Source organism: Pyxicephalus adspersus, chromosome 1, assembly GCF_032062135.1.
Source record: "Pyxicephalus adspersus chromosome 1, UCB_Pads_2.0, whole genome shotgun sequence".
Lineage (NCBI taxonomy): Eukaryota > Metazoa > Chordata > Amphibia > Anura > Pyxicephalidae > Pyxicephalus > Pyxicephalus adspersus.
The window spans coordinates 85,276,608-85,302,130 of NC_092858.1; the positions used below are offsets into that span (position 1 = coordinate 85,276,608).

General features: G+C 36.0%; 2 protein-coding genes across 4 annotated transcripts in view; both read right to left on the reverse strand.

The window, feature by feature from the left end:
• Positions 1-5,959: 5,959 nt before the first annotated feature.
• Positions 5,960-13,696, reverse strand: LOC140327596 (uroplakin-3b-like). The gene is made up of 6 exons (XM_072407015.1): positions 13,642-13,696; positions 10,246-10,389; positions 9,967-10,159; positions 9,101-9,180; positions 8,280-8,409; positions 5,960-6,778 (listed from the first exon to the last, which is right to left on the reverse strand). Exons 1-6 carry the CDS (start codon positions 13,694-13,696, stop codon positions 6,646-6,648), a joined length of 735 nt encoding a protein of 244 aa, XP_072263116.1. The 3' UTR covers positions 5,960-6,645.
• A 7,851-nt stretch (positions 13,697-21,547) lies between these two features.
• The window catches only part of DTX2 (deltex E3 ubiquitin ligase 2), a 51,420-nt gene continuing 47,444 nt past the window's right edge, over positions 21,548-25,523 (reverse strand). For all 3 annotated transcript variants that reach the window (XM_072416785.1, XM_072416773.1, XM_072416777.1), the window contains one exon: positions 21,548-25,494. In XM_072416785.1, coding sequence (XP_072272886.1) covers positions 25,270-25,494 — 225 coding nt within the window. In that variant the 3' untranslated portion in view covers positions 21,548-25,269. The remainder of the gene's footprint in view (positions 25,495-25,523) is intronic.

Sequence of the window (25,523 nt, forward strand, 5' to 3'; positions counted from 1 at the left end):
ATTGTGTTATTTTCTAAACAAATTAATAACATTTATTTAAAAGGTTAAAACATCAACCAGGCTCAGCCTGTAAAACCTTTTTTACAGGTCCAAGTATTTTGTACTTTTGAGCTGGTTATAAAGTGGCATTTGCTGCTAAAGCAAAACTAAACCAATCAATGCTAACCTGTCCTCATTCATTCAGTCTGGGCACACACAAAGTGAACCAGGATTGCCAGGTAATCTTAGCTTCACTGTGCAGCTCAGTGGAATTTGACAGCTGGGCGATGATCAGGCAGGTAGGAATAGTTATTGCAGAAGGGATATTGCCTGTTCAAGTTTGCATTAAACACCTGCCTGTATTGTAAATTTTTAAAGTGGGAATTTAGTTCCACTTTGAATGATCTTTTGTGCATTATGCTGGCCACCAGTAAATGGCGCTCTGTGGTCATATAAAGTGTGATAAGAACAGCTTCTGTTTGACACTAATCTGTCAAACCAGAAAAAAATCCAGTTCCAGTACATGCCACTAGCCGAGTATAATCTGAGATTCTAATATTAATGGCATTTTGAGAATAAAATCAATCCTGGTTTATACTCAAGTATATACAGTATATTCCTAAAAATCCTTCAAGTGCTGATCTGCCAAAATGCACTCTGCTGTGGGTGAACAACACATGGATTTTTTGTGATTGATTGGTGTTATCTTGATTCAGTGAATTAATCTCTTCTACTTTTAGGTCTAGACAACATAATTCAATAACAAACAATAATTCATTCTATAGTAAGAGCTGAGAATGATCCTTGAGATAACACAGGAAGTTGATGGTGATACCGGGTAGCACTGTCATTATGACATGACCAACAATATCTTTTTCATATTTGCACTCAAATAGGTGTACAAAAACATTTCCATACCGCCCATGATAAAATTATTTGGCAAAAAGGGAGCCAATAAAAGAAAATGATTCTTAGTGTTGATCTATTCTTTATTGTGCTAAATACCTTTATATGATATGACTTTTACAAGTCATAGGACCAAACTATTCTCCTAGTGAGAGAATTTCTTCAAACTTATAAAGCTACTAGTAAACCAATACAGGCACCTAGACAATTGCCTGAATCCCCCACCATCCCAAATGAAGTAAGGGCACTTACTTCTTTTTTCCCAAGGCCCCATGTAATGTAAATATCTCTGTATGAGTAGTAGAAACACAGCAACTATCAGGAGTAGGTGCTGGAAAGTCATGCTATCATATTTAAGGACACCACCATATGTCCAGGGCTTTCCTGTCCATCTTGGATGTCTAGGACCTCCATCATGGGTGTCATGTCGGAGAGCACTAGAAATACACTAAACATCCATTCTCCAATCTCCCCTGTAAGGTATGAACCCAGAGTTGTCATTTACTGGCCAGGTAGAAGCTAATTAAACACAATTGAACAGCTTCAGTAAAGTGCAGAGTTCACACTGAGGGTCTAATAGACGCCTAAATTCTCTTTATAGAGAAGTTGACACCTGTTACGCTATTGCATTGGAGATGTTCCGCCCCACTTACGATAACAATTACGTTAGGTTTAAAAAAACAATTTTAACAATAAAGTTTAATAGAAGTTTTTAACCTTTTTTTATGGATACATGTAAACCTCATCTTTAATATTGTACAAGAAATGAGAAGGGAAAGAGACTATATTATGTATGTGTGCACCTAAATTAATTCAACCATGTCATTACTTAATATGGGTCAAATAAATATCATTTGGCATAAAAATTGCATCTAGCACCATTTAAGTGTACAGCAAAAATATATAATGTTTTAGGGGTTTAAAATAATCTTTTGGTTTAAAATATGCATTTTAACAAGTGTTAAAAAACAAAACAAAAAAAGACAGATACTAAAGTATAAATATAAAAATGCACTTACTATCCACAGCATTCAGGGGTGTCACACAAAAGAATAGTAGAACTGTCAGGGACCACATCACTGGTGCACTGGACCGCATCTTCTCTTCAATACTGCTGTGTTCACAGCTAATCACAAAATTAAAATTTTCTTCTTGTTCCCGATTGATATAAACTTTCTGACTCAAATAAAAATATTTTTATTCGCGCATTAAGGTCAAGGCTTTGCCCTCTGGGAATTTGGGAGTAATTAAAACCTTATAAAAATACATTCTGGGCATGTTTGTACCAGTTTACCTGCCTTCCTTTGTAGGAATCTCGTAATTATTCTTTTACTACAAGCCTCATTGGAAATGAGCAAAGCATCACTGAATTCTTTCAATACCTAACTTTTAACATAACTCATTTATACAAATTTATCACTCGTGTACTATGCATGGTACCATTGTTGTAGTGGTACACAGGCGTTTTGGATTGATCCAGCTATAGTAGGTAGTACACAGCAGGGTTAAGTATTTGTCCACACTGCTATAGTACACAACATGAGTTGGGATTCAACCTCTACTTTGGAAGAACACAGCATGGTTTAGGATTCATCCTTAGTTTAGTATAGCATGGCAGAAAGAGGGTTTCATCTTTACCTTGGGGGTACACAGCATTTACTTTTTGGTAGTGCACAGCATGGTTTAGGATTCATGCTTACTTTGGTGTGTTACAGTAGGGTTTAGGATTCATCCTTATTTTTATAGTACACAGCAGAGTTTGGTATTTGGACCTTTTGGTAGTACACAGCATGGTTTAAGATTCATTCTTTGGTAGTACACAGTAGTGTTTCGGATTCATCCTTATTTTGGTAATATGCAGTAGGGAAACAAAAAGAGACACCTCTGCGTGTAATGCTATAAATGCCACATCCCAATATATACTGTGACAGCAACAACACAAATGAAAGGGCTCTTCTTAGAGGGCAGGGGGTCTACAGCAATGGACAGTCTCCCAGATATTGGCCAGGAAAATTACCTCCGTAGCACATAACGAACTATTCAAAAAAATGAACTGATTGATTCTTGAAAGTAATCATTACATAAAGAGAACAATCTGCCAGTTTGGCAGAACAGACCTCATGTCGATATTGCCATATTCACGCAGTCATGCAGGGCTCACAACTTTGATGTACATTAGAAGTTGCAGTACATAATTTACTTACCTCCGACACTCCTGAGGAAGCAGACTTGTTTCTGCGAAACGTGTTGAGTATGCATATATGAATTATTAAATCAGCATGGAGGATCCCATTCACTTGTAATGTAAAATCATTGTTTTGTGGATTGACCTTTTGTAAAACGACATAGGGGCCTTCAATGTCATTTTCTTTGCTGATAGGAGGTATTGCTGTTACACAGTGTATTGGTTTCATCAATTTTAATCGAAAAGGTTATGTATTGTTATTATTAAAAGTTGATAAGTTTTAAATGTGTGAATGTGTTTTGCTAACTGAAAAGTTCCTCATAAAAAATCGTTTTTTTGTTTTCCTATATATATACCATAGGGCTTTGGAGTCATCCTTACTTTGGTAGTACACAGTAGGGTTTAGCATTTGTTCCTTTTTTTGGTAGTGCACAGCATGGTTTGGGTTCATCCCTACTTTGGTAATACACAGCAGAGTTTAGGATTTATCTTGGTAGTACATAATAGGTTGTAGCTTTTATCTAACTAAATGGAACACAACAGGCTTAGTATTTGCCCATACGGTTGTACTACAGTGTGGGTTTTAGGATTTATCCTCATTATGGTAGTAGTACATAGTCAGAGAGTCTATAGTCATGTCTCTAACTGTCTCTCAGAGGAGCTCATAATCTAACATATCTACCATAGTTAAATGTCATTTGCTTAGGCTAGGGCCTATTTGGGGGAATCTAATTTATCTATTATTAGGATGTTTGGAGGAAACCCACAAACATAGAGAGAATATACAATGAAGTGTCCTAGCCTAAATTTAAACCTGCAGCAGCAAGGCCAGGTGGTAGCCATTGTACTTGCCTAAAGGACTTACCTTTCCTACAGTAGTACACCGCAGTGCTGTTGTTCTCTGCAGAGTTTATGTTTTATTCTTAGTACACAGAAGGATTAAAGGTTTATCTATACTGCTGTAATGCATAGCAGGATTTAGGATTTATTAATGTTCTTGTAGCACACAAGTGAGTTTCGGACCTATCCTTATTGTAGTGGTACTTATCTGGTTTTAGGATATATTATTTAATGTTTAAGTACAAGGCGGGGTTTTACAGTACATTAGCGTGGTGGTCAGTGCAAAAATGCCTCCTAAACTGCTGGCCAGTGGGATGAATGTCTTCCTTACAGATAGCCAAAAAGATCACAGGTGTCAGTTAAACTAGCCTGAGAGTCAGAAAGTGCTCATTACCCCTGGCAACATCTGAAGGAACCCTGAGAAACACTGATTTAGGAGATGTCACATCGTAGGCAGCTCATGCCATCCCCAACAAAAAAGTCTGCAGAACGACTATGGTAAGTTTTGATCAATAATTGTACAGGTTTCTATTTATTGTGTTAATAATTATTCTGCATTACATTAATAACCTACTTATTAGTAGGTTATGTAGGCATTAGGAAACCAGAAAATTGCCCTAATAGGTAGCGCAGTTTCTGGTGTCTATCAATGGCTGCATATGATCCCTTTCTTGCCGTGTATGTTGGATAATTTTAGTCCCCTTCTTTTATTATAAACAAGCCTGTTGCAATCACTGCCATATATGGGCACCAGAAAGGAAAAATTATGTTTATTATGAAGCTAATTTTATGGTTTCCCTCAGCATTAGGTTGGTTAAATTAATTCCCTAGATCCAAAATAGCTGTATTGGCTTTTAATATTGATAGTTTTGGATATCCTTAGTTGCAAGAGATTCATCAGGTTCTTATTTATTTATCTAATTTTGACGTAATTTGTATTCATATGTTTTTTATATAATGATAACATTATTATTATTATTATTGGTGGCAGCAAGGCTATCCGTCTTGCTTACAGCAAACAATGACAGTAAAATCTGTTTCTTTTAAGCCAATTTAAAGGTTGTGCTAGTTGGCAGTCCAACTCTCTTTTCTGTGTAACGACCACACAGTAACTCATCCCATTGACACATTTTATTTAACTTTACCCAGTATTATATTTTATTTCATTACTGTCGGTATTAGTATAACCCTGCCACTTGTATTTACAGTGTATAATTTGAAGGAATGCATTGCTGTGAGCAGTATTTAGCTAAAATTTCAAAACAAAATTTATGTACCCAGTCTAAAGAATTTAATGCTAACCTGTGTATTTATATGTTGGTGTATTGACTACCATTTTGGTATCTTTGGTTTCACGTGTCAGAAATATTTCCTTAAATTTGCTGATACTCCCTGAGAATATAAGCACGCCCTCATTCATGACACTTAATCATAAAATATTTATTGGTTTTTGCTTCAGGCTGTCTCAGGATTGTAAAATATTATCATAATTACTCTTAAACATAGTAATTTATTTTACTACGACACAATTTGGATTTTTAGGGAGCATTTGTATTTAGTCAGTGCAATAAAATAGTGTATTGTACATAGAGGTGCATATTATAGAATTCATTTTTTTCAGCACACACGATCTGAGTTCCGATTATTGGAGACAAACTGTCTATTATGTGTCCTGTTATATTATGTGAATACCTTCATGTTCCTGGAAGTGGTTTGAAAATAGCACCAAATTTCAGGACTGTCTTTTTAATGCCAAGCATGTTCTTATTTGTTTCAGATATCCAGTATACTCCAAGGGTATACCATATGTAATTGCCTCAAAGTAAACTGGTACCGGTATTTATTTTTTAAAATGTTTTTAGCTTTTCGATATGTATGTGCTGGAGGATATCCATATTTGCTTTTTATATATGTATACTGTTTCTTCCTTCTTGGTAATGCAGTGATTAAATTATTCCTTTCTGGGTCTTTTAGTATTCTTGCATGTCACTTTTTAGCTCAGCAATAGTTAAATAAAGTTGGAATTCTATGTCTTTTATAAAAGTTTATTGTAAAACAAAGACTGCATACAGAATAAAATAGACGAACAATAAAACCTTATAAACTATATAAAAAAGGTAACTAAACTTTACCCAATACCATCATTTACTGCAAAGCTTGTTAAACTGTAAAGAGTATCTGGTCAAGATCAAAAGTCAGGACAGTCTTTTAAAAAGTTACATAGTGACTTTTCCACCAGAAACAAGTTAAGAATATCTACAAATAAATTTTTCTTGCTTTACCCCTGCCTCTAATTCAGTTAAGTATTAGCAGTTTTGGGTTGTGTAGGTGTTACACACAGCTACTATTTAGAAGTTCAATTTCTAATCTGTTACATGGCATCTGAAATCTGACTAGCTGCTCAGGCTACACGTCTAATTTCCCTAATTTTTTAAACAGACAACAAAATTGCATTTTTTGGTTTTCTAATATAAAACAAAAATAATATATTGATGATCATAAAACAGAATCAAGTTGCTACAAAAATACAGAGTATCTATTTGATTAAAACCTATGATTATGGCACAGTGCAACCTTTACATTTTTTTTTAAACTTATTAGGTATAATCATAACAATGTAACTTAAACATTGGACTATCACATAGAGATTGTGATGGTACAATGTACTTTATCATGTGTAAACAGTTATCACATTGTCAGGTAATTTAATAGGTCACGGTATGGAAAAATAACAACTATGCTATTGGCTGAGCATACAGATCACTATTTGAAGGTGTATGGTGCGTTTTATAATTTTTCAGGTCAGCTGTTTGAGGGATGGGAATCTGTTTTCTTTCTGTCTTCTGCATATAACATGGAAGGTTTTTGCTGAGAAGAAAAAAAAAATTAACATATATACAAGCATAAAATGACATACAAAATACTTAGGACTATATAAAACATTGTCTTTATCAGATAAAAAAAATCTTTAACTATTCTTTTTTACTTTTATGAGCTGTCAGAAATGAACAGGATCCCCAGCTCTTTTCTTCTATCTCAAAAACTTTAAAAAACGTACTTTGAAAATAAGTATTATAGCAACATTCTTCCAGATACAAGCTAAAGCTGCGTACACACTTGCAATTTTTGTCGTTGGAAAGGATCTTACACGATCCTTTCCAACGACAATGGACTGCACGATGCATGAACGGTGCTGTACATACAGCACCGTTCATGCTCTATGGAGAGGGGAGGGGGAGAGCGACGGAGCGGCACCCTGCTACGCACTCTCCCCCTTCCCTTTCATTAGGATCGGTTGTCGTCCATCGTCCGTGGATCCAGCAGGTCGGTCGTCCGGACGATGGACGACACCGACTGTACACACGGCAGATCTTCGCCCGATATTTGGCCGATGCCGATTATCGGGCGATAAAAATCTGACGTGTGTACGTAGCTTTACATGCAAAAAGAGATCAGTTACTAAAATTAAAAAACTCCCTGGAGAATTAGGGTTGAAGTTACTTTGTGTTAATCTTATGGTATTGTTATCTAACATTATTAAACAGAAATTAAAAAAACTATAGAAGTATTTTTGCAAAGGAGGTAAATATTGAGGTGGATGAGGGCAGTTCCAGGTTAGTTTAGGAAGAGAGGATTTGTGTAGGGTTTAATAAAGGTAAACCTGCCCTGTAGCTTAACATTTAAAAATGTTTTTTTTTTATAAAAGTATTATAATGAAATTTATTTTCTGTACCCTCATCTAACATCTTTCGTTCTTGCTTATAAAATCCTGTCTGTTCAAGTTATTGCTCCCTATACAGCATGTGGATACACGTGAACATAAAAATGTTGATGGGTGTGTGCTGTAGAATTTACAGGAAGATTTGTAAGGCTAAGGTCCAAAACAAATGTTTTCTATAATGTATTACAAGCATATATTCTGATCAAAGTGCTCCAGCAAAAGGAAGTTAGATGACATGAGTCACAGCTAGTGAAATGACTATAGACTTTGTACAGCGCTGTGTAATATGATGGCGCTTTATAAATGCTGTGTATTAATTATGATTATTGTTTTCCCCAAAACACTCTGCTACCACGATTTGCCATGTGCAAGGATCCAGTAAAAGAACATTTGCCTCCTGTTGACCTTGTCCATAAATTTACTTAAAGATTTGAAGTTACAAATATTTAGACCCATACTCTGCACAATCAAAGCAGAACAGAGAATGCAATTCTTATCTGCTATTCCTCCTGCTTTCTTCAATTATCTGTGCATAGAGGTCAATCTGTTAACATCTTGATACTTTACCTTTAGAAGTGGAGACAGACAATATGTAAATTAAAAAGAAAGCGAATGCAACTTTTATCTGGCTATATAATTTTTCTTTACCTTCCAACAATGAATGTCCCAACCAGGCAAACAAGAACAGCAGCAAGGAGGATTGATAGTATGGTAGTAATAACAATCATGCCCCCACTGCGTCTTCCTGGCCATGTATCAATTCGTGCTCGATCCTTTCCTGGTAATATAAATATAAAATGATTTAACAAATAGCCCTGATTGGTGCATTTCTTTCAATAGGGTCTGAAAAAAGATTTACAATTTTTAATATGCCCTGTGATTCTGTAAACCTGATAAAATAAACTAGTTGGAAAAGATGAAGCATGCCACATGTAACTGCTATCCCATGCTTAAGAAACTATTTACTATTAGAAACAAAAGATCCCAAATTATCAAACCTAATACCATATATAAATTGATTAAGGTTGTATATTATGGAAGTCAGTGTCTAGAGCTGCCTTTCTCAGCCTTTTCACCATGGGGGAAACCTTGAAAAAATGTTCAATCCTTGGGCAACCCCTGACAATAATATTATTCACAACTCACTGCTGGCCAGTGGGAACTAGTTCAGCTTCACTGCAAGTATCCTGCTATACCTGCTTGTGTATTCTTCATATTATTTTTAGGATTTGTTTTAAAAAATAAATACTTCTAAAATTTATATGAATTTTGGTGATATCTAAACACAACTGTTGACAGTAGTACCTAGACTGCAATTCAATATCTGTTTACTCTAATCCTATTGTGATCACCTAATATTCAATACATACAGAACATATCTTAATATTTTTATGAGGTATATATACTGGAAAACATAGATAATAATCATCCAAACAATAATGTCCAGTAATAATGTCAAGTAAAATTACCGTCACGAAGTATGATATTATTTGACCAACTTGTTACATCAATCAGTTTATCTGCACTGTCGAGCACCACAAATTTCACCCTGTAGGTAAAAAATGTAACATTTAATATGAGAGTCCTGGAGCAAAAGTAAACCATTAATACTATTAAAATCCTAGTAAATGCTGACAAACATAAAAATGATATATATTCTTGACCAGTGAGCTGATTTAGGAAGCTATAAACTTACAAAAAAAAGTGCGCAGAAGTTTGTGAATTCCAATTATTACATATCATTTGTTTCATGCTAAATACCAGTACCAGTCACTAAAGGCTTGTATAACGAAGACCTATTTTCAGACTATGCATTATACAAGGTTTATTATTATAGACAGGGAGTAAAGGAAATTCACCTCAATTTATTCTCAAATTCACAACATCTATTGTAAAATATTAGCTTTTTACAATAGATAACATTCTATAATAAATATTTTAAAATAAAGTGTGTAAACAATTTTTTTTCTTAGTAGTACTAGTAAAAATATCTGTTGATCATGCCAGAAATCTTGTGATAAGATCATTTATTTGCAGCCTTATTGAAAAACATGGACAAAACGCTTAAATGACAACCAAACTACAAAAATGCTCATAAAAATGTTGTCCTAGCCTTCCATAGAAACGGTGCTTTCCTCCATTGAAATGCACAGTGGTTGCCCCACAGTTGTGTGGGGGACTACTGTGTATGTCAGAGACAAGAACAGCCATTTGTATTAGTGGGATTAATCTGACATTAATTAACCTTTTACATTCATTAAATAAAACTACTGTACTGTATCTTTAAAAAATGACAAGTAAATAGGCTTAGAAATCACCAGAAATGATCACTTACTTGTAAGTCCCCGGTGATAAAGGTTTATTGCAATAAATGTTTGTGCAGGAAGTATCATTGCCAACTTTGATATACCCAGGTGTACTAGTGCAAGTATAGAATGTGGCAGGATTTGGGAAGGTATGGTAGTACTGTTTTGTATTGAATAAAGAGTGGGGTGTTAATGTCGCCAGGGTTTGATCGTCCACAACAGCTTAAAGAAAAAAATATATAAAACGTTAAACTTTATTTTTGATATAATAAGAATAGGATTTTATACATCACTGCAGTTTTCCTTACCTGTACTGCTAGCAACAACTAACCAGACAGTATTGCTTGAAGTGCTTCCAAACAGACATTGAGGTTTGTCCAGTACAAATGTAGAAGTTGTCACTCTTCCTTGAATGGGACTGTTAGTCAGCTGTGGAACATAATATCTTAAATCTGCAAAACATATTGTGCTTATGGTCAGATAATTATCAGAGATAAGTTTAGGCTACATGAACAGGTGAAATACATATGTGAGAATTGTTTACATGCTGATGGATTTGTATTCCTTTACATCCAGCCTGATAGTTACACAGCTATGGATGTGAGACATAATTATTATCTGCTTTTTCACCAACCAGTGAAAAAGCCAATTACTTTTAGGAAATCTATTCCAGGTTTTCTGGATCACCCAGGTACACTGATAAAAGTGTATGCTCTCCAGCCTAAGATTTCCCATGAGCCAATCTGATTAAATATCAGTCAAAAGTTGGTGATTTTAGGCACATGTAAAGTGGTAACAGTAACACAAGTTTGTTGTGCACTATATATCCTTCTGTATCGTTCTGTGCTCATTTTATTATCATCAAATGCCTATGAATTAGTAATTCATGTGCTGTACATGATAGAAACTCACCTGTTATATTACACAGCCTGTGGGTATGTGGTGTCACCACTGATGTGAGCATTACACAAACAGTACCGAACAGTACAAAAGATTCCTAAAGGGTCCATCTACCCAAAATTGATATTATAGGATAATAATCAAAACCTCAACTCTTAAATTACTTTCATAATGGTGACATATTTCCAGACTATACATGATATTAGGTGGGTAACTTCTTGTTTGTTAGGATATTCCAGCAACAAGCTGTCTTTTCATATATATCAGGGTTTATGTGTTCCTTCCTTTCCATCTCCATCTTTTCCATCCTATCTAACATAAAATATATACACAATACAGCACATATATGGGAGTGCTGTAGCAGCTCATAATGGCCACTGTCTGTCTTTAGGCACCTATAGACCTTGAAATACAAAATGTAAGTTGGCAAAGCATATCTAATTACACTGTTTTAAAATAAAAATATTGAAGGAAAATGGTAGATGCCCATGTACATTTGAACAATGAACACAGAAATCTTACGTTACAAAGCACCCAACTATAAATAATATATATATATTTCTGATGATGCAGTGATTGTTACTAACATAAATGTAATTTTTTGGCATATTTTAAAACCAAACCTATGTTAATATAGAAATTGTTTAATACTTAAACAAGTCAGCTAAATACACAGTTGCATTGCATATATTGCAACTGTTTTACATGCTAAGTGTTGCATATTTTGCAATGTTCTGCTGAGGTTTAGCCGCATAATTTGGTAATTTGACTTTTCTCAACTACAGTAACACAATACATTGTGATCACCTTCTATCTCTCATTGTATAACTGTAAAGCAACAAAAGACAGACCAGGTAATCTCAATTCATTCCTCTCCTCCTAACATGTTTCTCATCAGCACTGCATACGGTCCCCACTCTGACAGGTTTGCCTAGATCTTCTAGACATCCATTAGTGGTGCCATAAATTACACTATAATCACAAATCTGGTACAAACCACTTCAAATGTATCAAATGTCTATCCCTAGATCCAAGGTATGCATTTAATGAACGTCCAGCTTTAGTATACTGAATAGTAATAAACTGTACAGTGGGATTGCACTGATTGGCTACAATCCCTTTAACGCATTCTGAGTCTGATAAACTGTAAATTGATTACAATCAAACAACAGTTTTATTTTAAAGTAAATTTGAGTCCTTGAGATGCTGTAAATGGTAACAAAACCTGAGAGCTTTTGTGTCCATTTTACATATAGGTATACCAGCACCATTTCCAATAAAAGTATGTCCAGCCAAAACTTTATTTCTGTTTTAGATAGTGTGGTAAAGGATGATGATTCCTTTTGGGTTTTATTGCTATCTAGTGATTCATCAGAGAGATTTACCCTGAATTCCAATGCTGCTGACAATCTTTTCCTAAACCGGAAATGCAGGAAACTGTTTCCAATAGTCACACAGACAAAACAAGTTCTTTATCAGAAAAGAAAAACTAGTACCCCAATCAGATTTAATTTATTGCCCCAGTTGCAAATTTCTCCTTACTATCGATCTGGTAAAACAGTTGTCATTGGAACAAAAAATGATAGAAATCTTTCTTAAAGATAAGCAAACAGCAATAAAAATCTGATGGAAGTTCTAATTATCCCCCAATTTATTCACAACTTGAAATAAACTTTTGCCTTGAAATACACTTCATACTCATCACACTGTTTAGCTAGCCCAGTTATAGTTGCTCAGAATACTGTTCTGGCAGGTTGCAGCTTAAAATACTTGTGACAAATATACGCTGATATTTTATAGTGGTTATGATCAACATTTCAACAATTTTGTTACTATGTCCAACATCCTTTGTTTATCCCTCAGGTTGTAAGATTTTTTTATTTGTTCCAAGAACATATATGTCACAAAAATGTCTAAAATCTTTGATGGTTGCCTTTTAAAAATATAAACAAATAAATAATGTGGCTGGTAAATAAACACATTTTAATGCAATTATTTGTTTTTCCTACACCCAACAAATAAGCTGATTTTAATTCCTTGAAATAACAAAATGACATAGACAATGACAACCCATTAATTGCATGGAATTATTAGGCGGTGGCAGTTTGTAAAAAAAAGTGAAGTCCCCATATTTTATTTTTTACATTGTACTTTTTAGAATATTTCCTTAGTCACTTTTGGTGTCTTGTGGTTTAGAGATAGATGCTGATTTTCTTTTGTTTGTTTTGCTGAATGTTGGACCACAAAGTTAATATGATATTTTTGTACCTTTGTTGTTTTAGTTTTGTCTTTTATCATTTCTGTACTTTTTTAATCTTATAAAAAATCTTTCCCAAATCATTAACATATGTAAAACAATGTTTGCTTAGCATCCAAGGATTCCTAAATATCATACAGACTACTGGTATTTGCTGCACCACTAAGATCCTTACTATTACAGATTGCTGTGAATTGTTTGGTTCTCATTCCCTATCTGATGATTGCATATAATTTCAGATCTTTAACAAATTACATTAAAAATGGCCATTGGTCACAAAGCACTTGTGTGAAAGGACTTTGATGAAGCAGCCACTTCCAGGCTTTGAGACTATAACTTAAAGGTATTAATCAATGTGCTTCCTTTAAAGTAGCATTCAGTTTATGAATAATCCCATGATTCATGGAAAGGTTGTACCTTACAGGTGTCTTACTTGATGACAAAGTCCCTTTAACAATGATTGCGTGTTATTCCTAAAAAGTAACTGCTATAAAATACTATATATAGTACTATGCTATAAAAGATTAATTTAGAAAACTTCACTTACCTGCTGCAACTGCAGATAAAGAAATGAGAAGCGATACTATCCCGGTGATTATCATTTTAATGTGCTTTTCTCCTGAACACTGGATTCTTTGATGGACAGAGTCAGAATGATTTGATTGCAGACTTCCCCCTAAAAAACTCTGAGCAGCTAATAAGCTGGTTTAGATAACTACATTCTTTACATTTCTTCATATTTATGCTGATAGGAAACATGTTAGTCTTGTTTTTTACAGTCCATTGTCTTAAAAGGAGACTCAGGGAGGGCCAACTGCAACTATTTTTCCTCTGGACACTGAAATGTCACAAAACCAGTTCCAAAAACTTTGCTTGGGGAGAGCAAATAGAACTTCTTTGTGTTCTCCCACTAACAATTTGAAATATTTAGGTAACTTTAATAAAGCAGGATAGTAGGATAAAGTTCATGTAGTAAAATACTGAATATCAAAAAGCAATTCCAGAGCATTATCAGAGATCCGCTATTAGCTCGCCCTAGCCATGCTTGCTTACAGTCAATTGCAGAACCATAATCTGGCCAATATACCATGATTGCAGGGCAGTGAGTGTAATCAACCCAAGATACAGCCAGCTGGGATATAGACACCCAAAGGTGCTTATACTGGGACTTTCCAGCATTGGGTAACAACCCATGGGTAAAGGTGCCATGCACAACAGAAGTGGCATTATAACACATGGGTGAAAAGGTAGCCAATGTTTTACAAATCACTTTGCCTCTACCTGCTTTTCATCCACGTGTTGTAATAGTTGGCTGTTCATTGCCTGCATATTTTATACAATTACCCAGTTGTATATCATGTATCGTCAGGATTAACATATTTTTAATAATTAATCACCACAGTTAGGACTATATAACTATAATTTGAACAACTACAGGCCTGTTACTATTAAACCATGCTCCTTTTATATCCAATGTTTTACCGCAGCATGCTATGTGCAGCTGCCATTAAACCATTTAATTCAAATCATTCATTTTTTTACTAACATTTATATTATTTATATAAATATAAACAATTGTACATATATATTTAACATATATGTTTCAGTGTGGTATTATTACTAAAAATCATTTAGACATATAAAAGGAGTGTTGAAAAGGAATTCAACCTGGGTGTCAAACATTCAATGTATACTACTAGCATCATTGAAAAAGAACAGAGAACACCAATACTGACCAAAGCTGAATCTGCTTTTAGAATGCTATAGTTTAGGAAGTGGAACAAATGTGGTTACATAAATAATGCATTTTTAGCAAAATGATTCCACCTTCTAGTTCTTGTTCACTAAGTCCTTGTCTCTATGTAGGACGTTTATAACACAGTTCTTGCTTAGCTGTGCTTTGGCACATTTCTTTTTATCCTAATCTAAACCAATGCTAACATAAATAGGCCACCAATGCTGTGCTGATTCTTTAAAAAAGTTATGTAGTCTGGCTATCATTTGATTTAACTCTCAACATAGGGAACAGCACTCTGTATCACACGGCATAGTCACACTACAAGAACTCATGGCCTTATCTAATTACACAAAGTTGATGATTATAACAACGTCCAGTTTAGAAGAAGATGTGACTGCTTAGCCTCATCTGAACGAGACATTGGAAATATTTGAGGGAGATGTGTGACAATTGACTCATGTTCAGAAAGGAAGTAAATGGAATAGAGACAGCACCTCTATTTCACCCCCACCTGGCACCAACCCCTGTGGTGGTGTTAGGTCAGGGAACAAGGGAACTTTTTGGCCATGTTTTATTTGTTGCAGTGTCATGATTTGCTCAGCCATAGACGCTAGAGCTTTTAAATATTTAGTTCCTGTCACTTGGAAATTAAACAATTGATCTAAATGTGTCACCAACAAAGGTCTGTGACAATGGGGTTTTTGCCGGAGGGCTAGCGGAGTTTCTCTTGGCAACCTCATAGCTCTCCCACCAGCATAAAGTCTTTCCTATTGGTGACAGTGGAGATTCTGTAACATGGTTTCCTGGAATACTTAGGCAGTCCTGTGACTGGCAGAGGAGGACTTCTGTCATTCGTTTCCTTTGTATCTCTGACTGGTCACTTAAGCTGCAGGGGACGTTTATGCAGGGAGACTCTTTGCCAGCATGTAAAGAAACAGGTTCTGCTCCAAAAGAAGCATTATTTTCCAAATTACACTACTTATAATGCAGTAGAAATGATTTCACACTGTCACTAATGTAAGTAGGGTATATTTTACATTGACACCAAGTATGGGGCATTATTTTAACACTGACAGCAATGCACCAGGCATATTATTATAATTAACCAGTATTTATATAGCGCCGACATATTACACAGCGCTGTACAAAGTCCATAGTCATGTCACTAGCTGTCCCTCACAGGGGCTCACAATCTAATGTACCTCTTACACTGGCAATGCTGTAAAGGCCTAGTACTTCCAAGGGCACTGACTGATCTGATCTTGTATTTGACATAGTTATGACCATTGCACTGTTTTTATGTTGTATGTGAAAAAGCGCTAATTGATGCACTTAAACTGCGCAGTGCATTGCAAATGTTTTTATTGTAGTTTGTAGTCAGTGGTCTACAACCCAAATAATATTTTTTACAATGACTCTTTCTGTTGAGGTTTTTGTGCTGGCTGTTTTTGCACAATTACTATGACATAAAAACTATCTGGACTGTCAACTACACATTAGCATTATCTTCTGTGGCATTATACATTTTTTAAAAAGAACTGTCATAGCAGATTGAATATGGATATGCAGCAGAAGATGGCCTTTTATTTGAAAAAATATATGCTGTAGCGCAAATTCTAAAGGGGTTACTCCTCTTTTTAATGCTACACATCGGGTCTCATTTACTAAAGCTCTCCAAGACTGGAGAAGACAGACTTTCATAGGTGAACCTGGGTGATCCAGCAAACCTAGAATGCATCTGGTCCATTTACACTACAGTGCAATGATGTCTCAAGGGGCATGACTACCACCTGATTACACCTAGCCTTGCCCATTGTTTTCTGCATTGACAGAACTGACTATCATGTTAAACCCTCCCGATTTAGGCTGGAGTGTCTAGGAGCGGAGGCATGTAAGGCACAAATGATGGAGAATTCAGCTCACTTTTAGAAGGTATTATATATAATTTAAAGGGCATCCAGTATCTGGACTGACACCTTTTTAGACTGCCACACACAAGTCTTTAAATGTAACCTAAAAACGGCTCACATTCAATATTTGCATAGGGACATCATAGGGATTATTACTGATGTAGTGCTGTATTTACCTAAAATTTTAAGACAGGTAGATAAAAAAATTAGGATTCCGTGTAAAGGATGTTGAAGGTCATGTTTACTTCACCAAGATAAGGATCCGTTCCTATAGTAAATATCTACGGGAAGTGAATGAATGTGGAATCTCCAATGAAATATTAGATATTTGTAGACAAACAGGGAATACGTTTCTCTAAGAGCATTGCTGCAAATAGAGTGTAGTTTCACTGAAACAAGTTAAACCTGTTTTACATGAACTGAGATAAACTTGTCATTTCGGAACTATGCAATGTAGTAGGGAGGGGCTCACAAAACAAAATATCCTTCACAGCAGATGATGTCTGCCTAAAACTGCAGTTAAGCCTATGGGTGAAATTCATCTGATGGTGGGTGCATTGGAAGAGCCACAAAAATTAGGTGCTATAGTAAGATCTGACATGCAGGAAGAAACTACTTTAAAAATGTTTGCCATATACTGAGCCGTTTGCCCTAAAATAAGCCATGCAGGGCAAGGCAACAGGTTCAGCTAAGCTGCTCCCTGCACATTTTCATCTCAATCACTGCCCAACTGTTTAGTTTTGTTCCCAGGGTACCTGGAATTTTTGGATATGTGGAGCATGGCACTCTCTCCCATTCCAACCACAATGTAGTACAAGGGGCCTGAACAGCTGGACACCAGAACTGATAGGGAAAGAGAAAAAAAGTCCTTAGCCATGTGTACACTCTGACTAAAGTCACTTGGTGGAGTTCTTTTCCCCTTACTACTATGGGCAAATAGCAGATAAATAATGGACAGATAAGAACAGACAAGGTGTGGATCTGGTATTTAGGTGAATTCAATGCTATGACCTGCTTGGACAACACACAGGCCCATTTTCATGTCTCATTTAGCATCTAGTGGACAGTAATACATACCCTTTCCATGTAAAACATATCCGAAAACTGATCCAGATTTAGGCTAGGTGTGTTCGCCGCTCCCTGCCTAATAGCATCTCTCTGGTTCAGCTTCATGTGCGGAGGACTAGAATAGCTCACTGCGGCCAGCTGCCAAATGTGCAGATGCTGGCTCTTTAAGAGTAGTTAGTGACATGACAATGGACCTTGTAAAGCCCTGCTTAATATGTCATTGCTATATAAAAACTAGTTATTAATAACAGATGTGGGAACCCCTTGTAGAGCTAAAATTGGCATTCCAGCTCCAAAAGTTTACACCAAATTTATGGTGCAGAAGTTGGTGTGATGAGCAAGAAAAGATAGCAGAAACCCAGCACTCATTGTCAGGTGTGTCAAAGTACAATTGTCTACAATTGTGAAAGCTTATCCCATCCATATGGATGGCGGATCTGTCCTGCTGGCTGTCCATGGCTCATGAACCCCGTGTCCCATACTGTTATCTGCATTATCTTTCTTGTACTGTTCAGTCACATAACTGCTTTAGCAAAATGCAAGGTGGTCTTAAGCTACGTACACACGTCCAATGGTTATCGCCTGATAATCAGCTCAGGGCCAATATCGGACAAGAATTTGGCGTGTGTACAGCATCCGTCGTCCATCGTCCAACGACTGTCCTGGCGGATCCACGGACGATGGTCGGCGAACGATCCTAATGCAAGGGAAGGGAGAGAGAGTGCAGCGGGGTGCCGCTCTGTCCTTATCCCCCTCCCCTCTGCATAGAGTAGAACAGTGCTGTATGTATAGCACTCGTTCATGCATCGTGGAGTGCTTAGTGGTTGGAAAGGATTGTGAAAGATCCTTTCCAATGACTATAATTGCACGTGTGTACGCAGCTTTAGGTTTGGATTTAAAGCAATCAGTTACACAACTTTATGTTGCTTTGTGTATAGAAACTGTATTGTTATATATGGTTCTTCTAATTGTGCTTGACTTACTGCCAACAATGGTCAGAACAGTGTTTGGCTGTTGATGTTTTCTGAGCTTTGTAGCCCTGACAAAGGAAGCCCCTTGAAACCCCTGGTATGTGTTGGATATTTCTACACAATACCAAAGTAAATGAACTTGCTGTGAAATTGAGTGAATGGTAGCTGGGATGGGCTAAACATACCCTGTACTTTGTCCTGAATAAGCAAGATAGCAGGGTCTGTACAGAAAGAACTGCAAAAAGAACTAAAGGTGATGTCTCTTCTGCTATAAAACAAATTTACCTGCCAGCTCAGAATAATCTATATATCGAGCTGCACATGTTTCATAAAAGAAGACCTAAGATCCTGAACCTGGAAGAAGACAGGTCAAGATGCTGAAGTGAGAAGAGGTGAAAATAATTTATTGTGAACAAGCAGGTAGGTTTGTTGTAATGCAGAAGAGACAGAACCCAACCCTTATTCAATGATGAACCTGTTTGTATTTTTTACCTATATGTTTAGTTCCACTTTGAGGAATAATAGAGCCTATTGTGAAAGATTTGTGGAACATTTTTTTTTTTATTAAATATCTGAATTTTCACAAACATAATTTTTTACACAAACACATTGACAATAGCCAAAAAAGAAATAACAAAAAACATAAAACAATATCAGCTCTCCATTTTATTATGAACTTTTGTCAGTGTTTTTATTAGTTAGATATCCCTGAATGTCCTGCTGTATCACTGGCTCAGTACAAAAAAGCCAACATGAAGAAATGTCATTCTGCCTTATGTAATCATTCTTAGAATTTTGATGGAAAAATTGTGAATGACTCAGACCTGAAAAGCCTGATGATTGAGCGCCCTCGTGTGGTATATGAAGAACATCAAACTGTTTTTTTTTTTTTGCAATGATTCAAGTGGATCTTGTGCAAAACTTTAAACTAAAATGTTTGGATTAGGTTATGTGGTAAAGATGAATGTATTATATTGACACAAATACAGTATTTTGAGAATATCTGCTTCAAAATATACATATAAATTACCTCTTGCAGGTGATTTAGCATGCAAGAGTTTTATGTCACTACTTAAAATCAAGGATGGCAGAATAATGAGTTATAAACTGTAAACCAACAGTGGTACATGTTAATATTTAAAACAAGATTGCACATGCAGCTATATGAATATCATGCTTTTTGGTGCAATCTAAATTCCTAGGCAATTGTAAAAAACATTGCCTTCAAATCCATTGGAATTAGTGCAAATGAATCATTTATAGCTTAAAGCATTTCTTTATATGGACTGTAGCCAAGAGTTTCGTGCTTTAACAGTAAGCGGCTGAAATTCCAAATATATATTATGTCAATCATGCTTGGCTATGGTTTGAACTAATGCCATCACATACACCATAAACCGTGGGTAAGTGTTAAGAAACCCCCCAGAATGATTACTTACAACCCTAGTTGACAGACTGTATCCTGCTTAAGCTTGTTGTACACTACAATGAGGCCTTTGTGTTATTTTTGTGTTAAATACCTTTCTGACCAGTGTCTTGCTGGGATCTACTCCATTGCTACAGATTTTAGGGAATCTGTCATTTCCAGCAGGGTTGGCAAACTCAGTATTTTTCACCTCCCTCTGCAGGGCCCAACACTGTACTTGCTCTGACCACTGGGTCCCCCTGTTGGATGTTTCATTTGCAGATTTCCTTTCTCTCTCAATCACTGGATGGTCTTTCAACTGACCAAGTTTTTGCATTCCCTGTCCAAGGAAAAGTTTCCATTGGCTGTCCATGGTATCATTATGTGTAGGTAACAGGGAAGTTTGCTATTCTTTCTCTTTTCTTTACTCATTACTTACAGGTAGTCCCTGGGTTACATACGAGATACAGACTGTGGGTGTGTTCTTAAGTTGAATTTGTATGTAGGTCAGAACAGGTACAATATTTTAATAAATGCAGTTAGGACAGATGTTTGTCTCAACATATTATTAGGCAGCGTGGTGTCGGTTACTGTATACAATCCTCACTGTGAGTAGATCACAAACTAAGCAAAAAAAAAAGCTTTATGGAGCCTAGACTTTCATTAACTTCTGGAGCAAGCTGTGCTTTGATATGCAAAAAGAAACAACTGCAGAGTTTGTCTTGGTCAATAAAGAGTGACAAGAGGCTGCAGAAAGAGCTCACCTCCATAAGATCACCCACAACCTCAGCTGTGTTTAGCAGAAGATTTTCTCTGCAAGTCATGCAAACCGCCCCCATCTAGCCTCTGTCCTGCACAGGAGCGAGCAGGGAAGGCCTGTTGGTATCATCAACCTTTAGTACATTTGCTAAATAATTGGACCACTGATCTGCCTCCTCAGTCCTCAGACTAAGCTTTGAAAGTGAGATCTCCAAAACTAACACATGGTTCTAAGATAGCAATAACTGAAAACCTCAGCAATGTTGGCAGACAGTTGGCTCGATCAGAATGACACTTTGCAGATCATTGAGTAGTTTTATCCAAACTGTGAAGATCCAAACAGTAAACATTTGATCAAAAGATCATGACATGAAACACTCCAGCAATACAAATTCAGGAGCTTACAAGAAGGAGAAGGTAAGGGGCTTACTGCGAAGCTGAAACTACAGGAAGGAAAGTGAGACAAAGAAGATGTTATTATAAACAAACAGTGCTAATCATTGAATATAATGCCCATGTAACATGACAACCAGCATGTTGAAAATATCTAGAAGAAATGATTAAGTGCAATTTGCTGAGTATATGTAAACACATGACAATCAGAGGGTTTAAGAATAGTTTTTAATGAAGTGTAAATAAAATGTATGTCTTACATAGTTACTCTCATACATAAAACATTTTGTATTTTTGACTGAATGAAAAATCTGTATTGCAATCTTCCCTGCCTCCAGAATAAAATACATCCTAAGTACCAAATTTTGCAATTGTACAGAAAACTATAGGGATGCATACACATTTCTATCAGTGCCCTCACCATGCAGCATATTATCAGTATGGCAACTGCAGCCATTTCTGGTATCCAACATATATATTTTTTTCAAGACAGCATTTAGTTTTTTCACAATATTTGATACAAATGAGAAGACGGCATCCTTTGAATGTGTCCAGAAATGCAGTTCACCATAGTGTAATGCAGACAGGTCTAATGTGAAGTTTCTGATCATATGAAGAAACCAAGTCATAAAAATCTCAGCCTCCCAAACAAACAAAATCTTTATAAGGGAGGATTATATATTTTGTTCCAGTATTACTGTAAGGGAGAAGAAAAATGCATACCTGGTAGAGACCCAAGAGAAGTCCAGGGAGTGCTAAAAGTAATTCAAGTTTGTTACATTCACAGAGCATTCATTTTTGAATGTTTGCCCATCATTTCAGTCATAGCAGACAGCAGCTTTTGGGCGTTGCACACATCCTTAGGACAATGAAAAAATTTGTACATGACAACCTTGATGATTTGTTGACTTTTCTTTTTATGTATATTAATTACGATGTTGATTACCTTTTAAATTCTACAAATAATGTATGTATGCTTTATAAATCTGGGTCAGGCCTAAGCAGATAGGAAAGGGGAAGTGTCAAAGCTCAGCTTCTTTTAGCTTGAGATATTGAGCTCTATAAACATTTTTTTAAGCAAAGGTGGTATGGAGAACCTAGAAAACATGAAAGAGAATTTAGAAATACAATACAATTAAAAAAAACATAAAATAGCTATGGCCTTTACAAAGGAATATGCACCCCCTTAGCAAAATCATATACAATTTAGCAATCCATTTCCGTGAAAGTTTGCTAAATACTTTTTCTGCAGCTTCCAGGTTTTGCGGACTTATGAAGCATCAGAATTCCTGAAGATTGACCTATCTTTATTTGGCTTAGTTTCTTTATAGGGTGGAGTACCACCCTTGAGCTAAGGAGTGCTCTAAGGTCACTGTAAATTATGCAGAGCCTCCCCCTCCCTCACAGCAATACATGTAAAACTGAGGATGAAGAAGCTAGGTAACCCATTATATTGTGTGTATATAAAATGTTTTATTGCATGCATGTATGTATGAGGATGTGTGCGCCACTGTACGTGCAAGATATGACATAGCAAAATGTGCATGTGTTTAAACCTGTGTCCTTTTGCTTTCTGTACAGTAAATCACCTTTTTGTAGCAAATGTTAGCCATCTAAAATACTTAGGGAACCTTTTTTGTCCTCATAGCATTAGAAAGAATAGAGAAATATGTGGTGTGGAAATAGGAGACTCTTGTACGTTAACATTCATCAACACATTAGGTCGTATTATCAGTGTCCAAGGCACAATCTTACATTTGGAATGACAGTGTCAAATCAATAAAATGTAGCAATGTACAAAGCAAGAATGGAAACAACAAAAATCAAATATATTTTAAAGACTTCCTTAAGAAATTAGCTACCTGAATAAAATATTTTTATTAATTAAAATACACTTCATTAATAAAATTGCTGCTGGTAAAACAACAAATAAAGTTTTCACAAGCTTGTTTACTCACAGAATAGGTTTTGAACTTCAAACAATTTATTATGAATGTTAAACAGCAGTTTTGCTAATTGTGACATATAACAGATTTTTTAGATACCGATGAAGATAAAAAAAAGGGATAAAAAGATGGAAGAGCAACAGGCAACCTTTCTATAGAAGTCTGCACAGGAAGTTGATCACTAACAAAAGAAGGAAACAAACTACGTTTCCCACATCAGTAGAAAACAACTGTTACTTTGCAATAAACTGATAAAAGGTGATAACTGACTTGCTGCCAGGGAATACAATCTTTAATTTCTGTTTACACGGACTTGGGTGTAAAAATGTGCTAACAAGACCAGTTTTAGGTATTCATAGCCACCAGTCTTTTTCACCTCCAAATTTCGCATGGCAGACAACAGCTGGAAGCTAAATAGCTGATATGGGCAATTTACCACATAAACCCATGGGTACATTATTAAAGTAAATGTGCCCAAAGACACTGGGTAATTGTATTCCATGCTGCTAATTTTTGTTTAAATCAGTAGTAAATCCCATGTCAATAAAGCACTCAGGGACTGTTTCATACAAGCGTCCCCAACTAGACTAAGCGGTCTGATGTACTAGAAAGGATTGTGAGACTGCTACAATTTTCCTTGATTAAATGGTGCTGGGATAAGATTTACCCGTAGAATTCTGATCCCCTGAACATTGCTGTTTGAGTCAAAAGATGTGGCAATAAATGTGTTAGATTGGTTGTGCATGCAGATTCAACCTTTTACCTGATGTACAAGACTAGCTAAATCTGCTCTTATGCATGTTTTGTTTACATTGTTTTATTTTAAATGTTCAAATGTACATCTTTTCAAATTTTTGTAAAAAAACAAAACTGTGTTTTGACAAGTGCAGTGATTTTTCTGCATAAGCTTTTTTATTTTTAAGTTAACTTTTAGGGCTTACCATAGTTTTTCAGGATCATTACCATGGAAATATTTGAACAAATAGTATGCATGTAACTTTATTTTTGTTATAAAAAGAAGAATTGCCTTCCTTGAATAAGAAACCAGAATCAGTATACAGACCTTGGATAATAATATAGTTGTCAGTGGAGTGATGGAGTTTCCATAACTTGGGAGGGCTCTCTAATGAACAGGCAATGATAAGTGCCCACATAATGAAGCAGCCACACTCAATATGCAGTGCTTTTAACTCCTGCCCTAATTATTTTGGGGATGCAGGGTTACTAAACTTGTGAAGCTTAAACTTAAAAGTAGAAAAACACAGCGGGATTTGTGTGAAAGTAAAGCAATTGAGGTTCTTTCAGTCAACTTCTAAACTTTGTCACTCAATCTGATGCTGTCAGCCCAAGTTATTGCGTATTTTTAAAGGATACCAGCAGGAATTATAACATGTAAAGTGCAGTAACTCCTAGCGACTGATTTCATTTTACTGAAGTCCGATCACTAAATTGTTCACAATTGCTATTGGCTAATGTACATGTATATTGCTTTTTAGTTTTTAGCAGTTGTTTTTTATCTGCCCTCAATAATGTAATGCACAGGAGGATAGTGAATTGTGTGCAAGTACATGAATAAGAAGAAGGGGAGAAAAACCTGCTTGACCCTGGACATTCACAGAAGAGATACAGCATTTTACATGGAGGCTGTTTCAATTCCCTGTACCACCAAAACAAACAGATCTTTTTGGGTGTAAGTTATCTATAACAGACATTTCACAAGGATGAACACATGTTGGGAAAGACAAGATGGTTCACTGGGTTGGCCCCTGTCCTGCAGGGTTGGTAGTATGCTTACATGCAATTCTTGTACAAACCAAAGATTTCCCCAGCATTTTTTGTAAACCCCTGATAGATACATATTGCTTTACCAAAATATATATATATATATATTATGCAAAATGAAACCATAACTTTAAGGCATCGTGTAAATGAACTGAACGCCACCCCCAACAAAATTACAAGCAAGCAGTCAGCTAGATAGTCTTTTACATGTTTATGCAGTCTTCTGACACTCCCTGAGCTGCAAGCTCAGCAAGAACATTGTCCAGGTACTTTGCATCAGGGTAACCATGTCCAGTTGCATTTGAGGTCATTTCTGTCTTGTGATGGATTTCATTCCACACCACAGTGTCAGATTCACCCGTTGTGCTTGAAACACCAATGGTAAAGATCAACCGCCTTGCCCAGGCAACCTTCAAAAGCTCTAATACCTGTTTAAAACAAAGGTAAAACGTCTTAA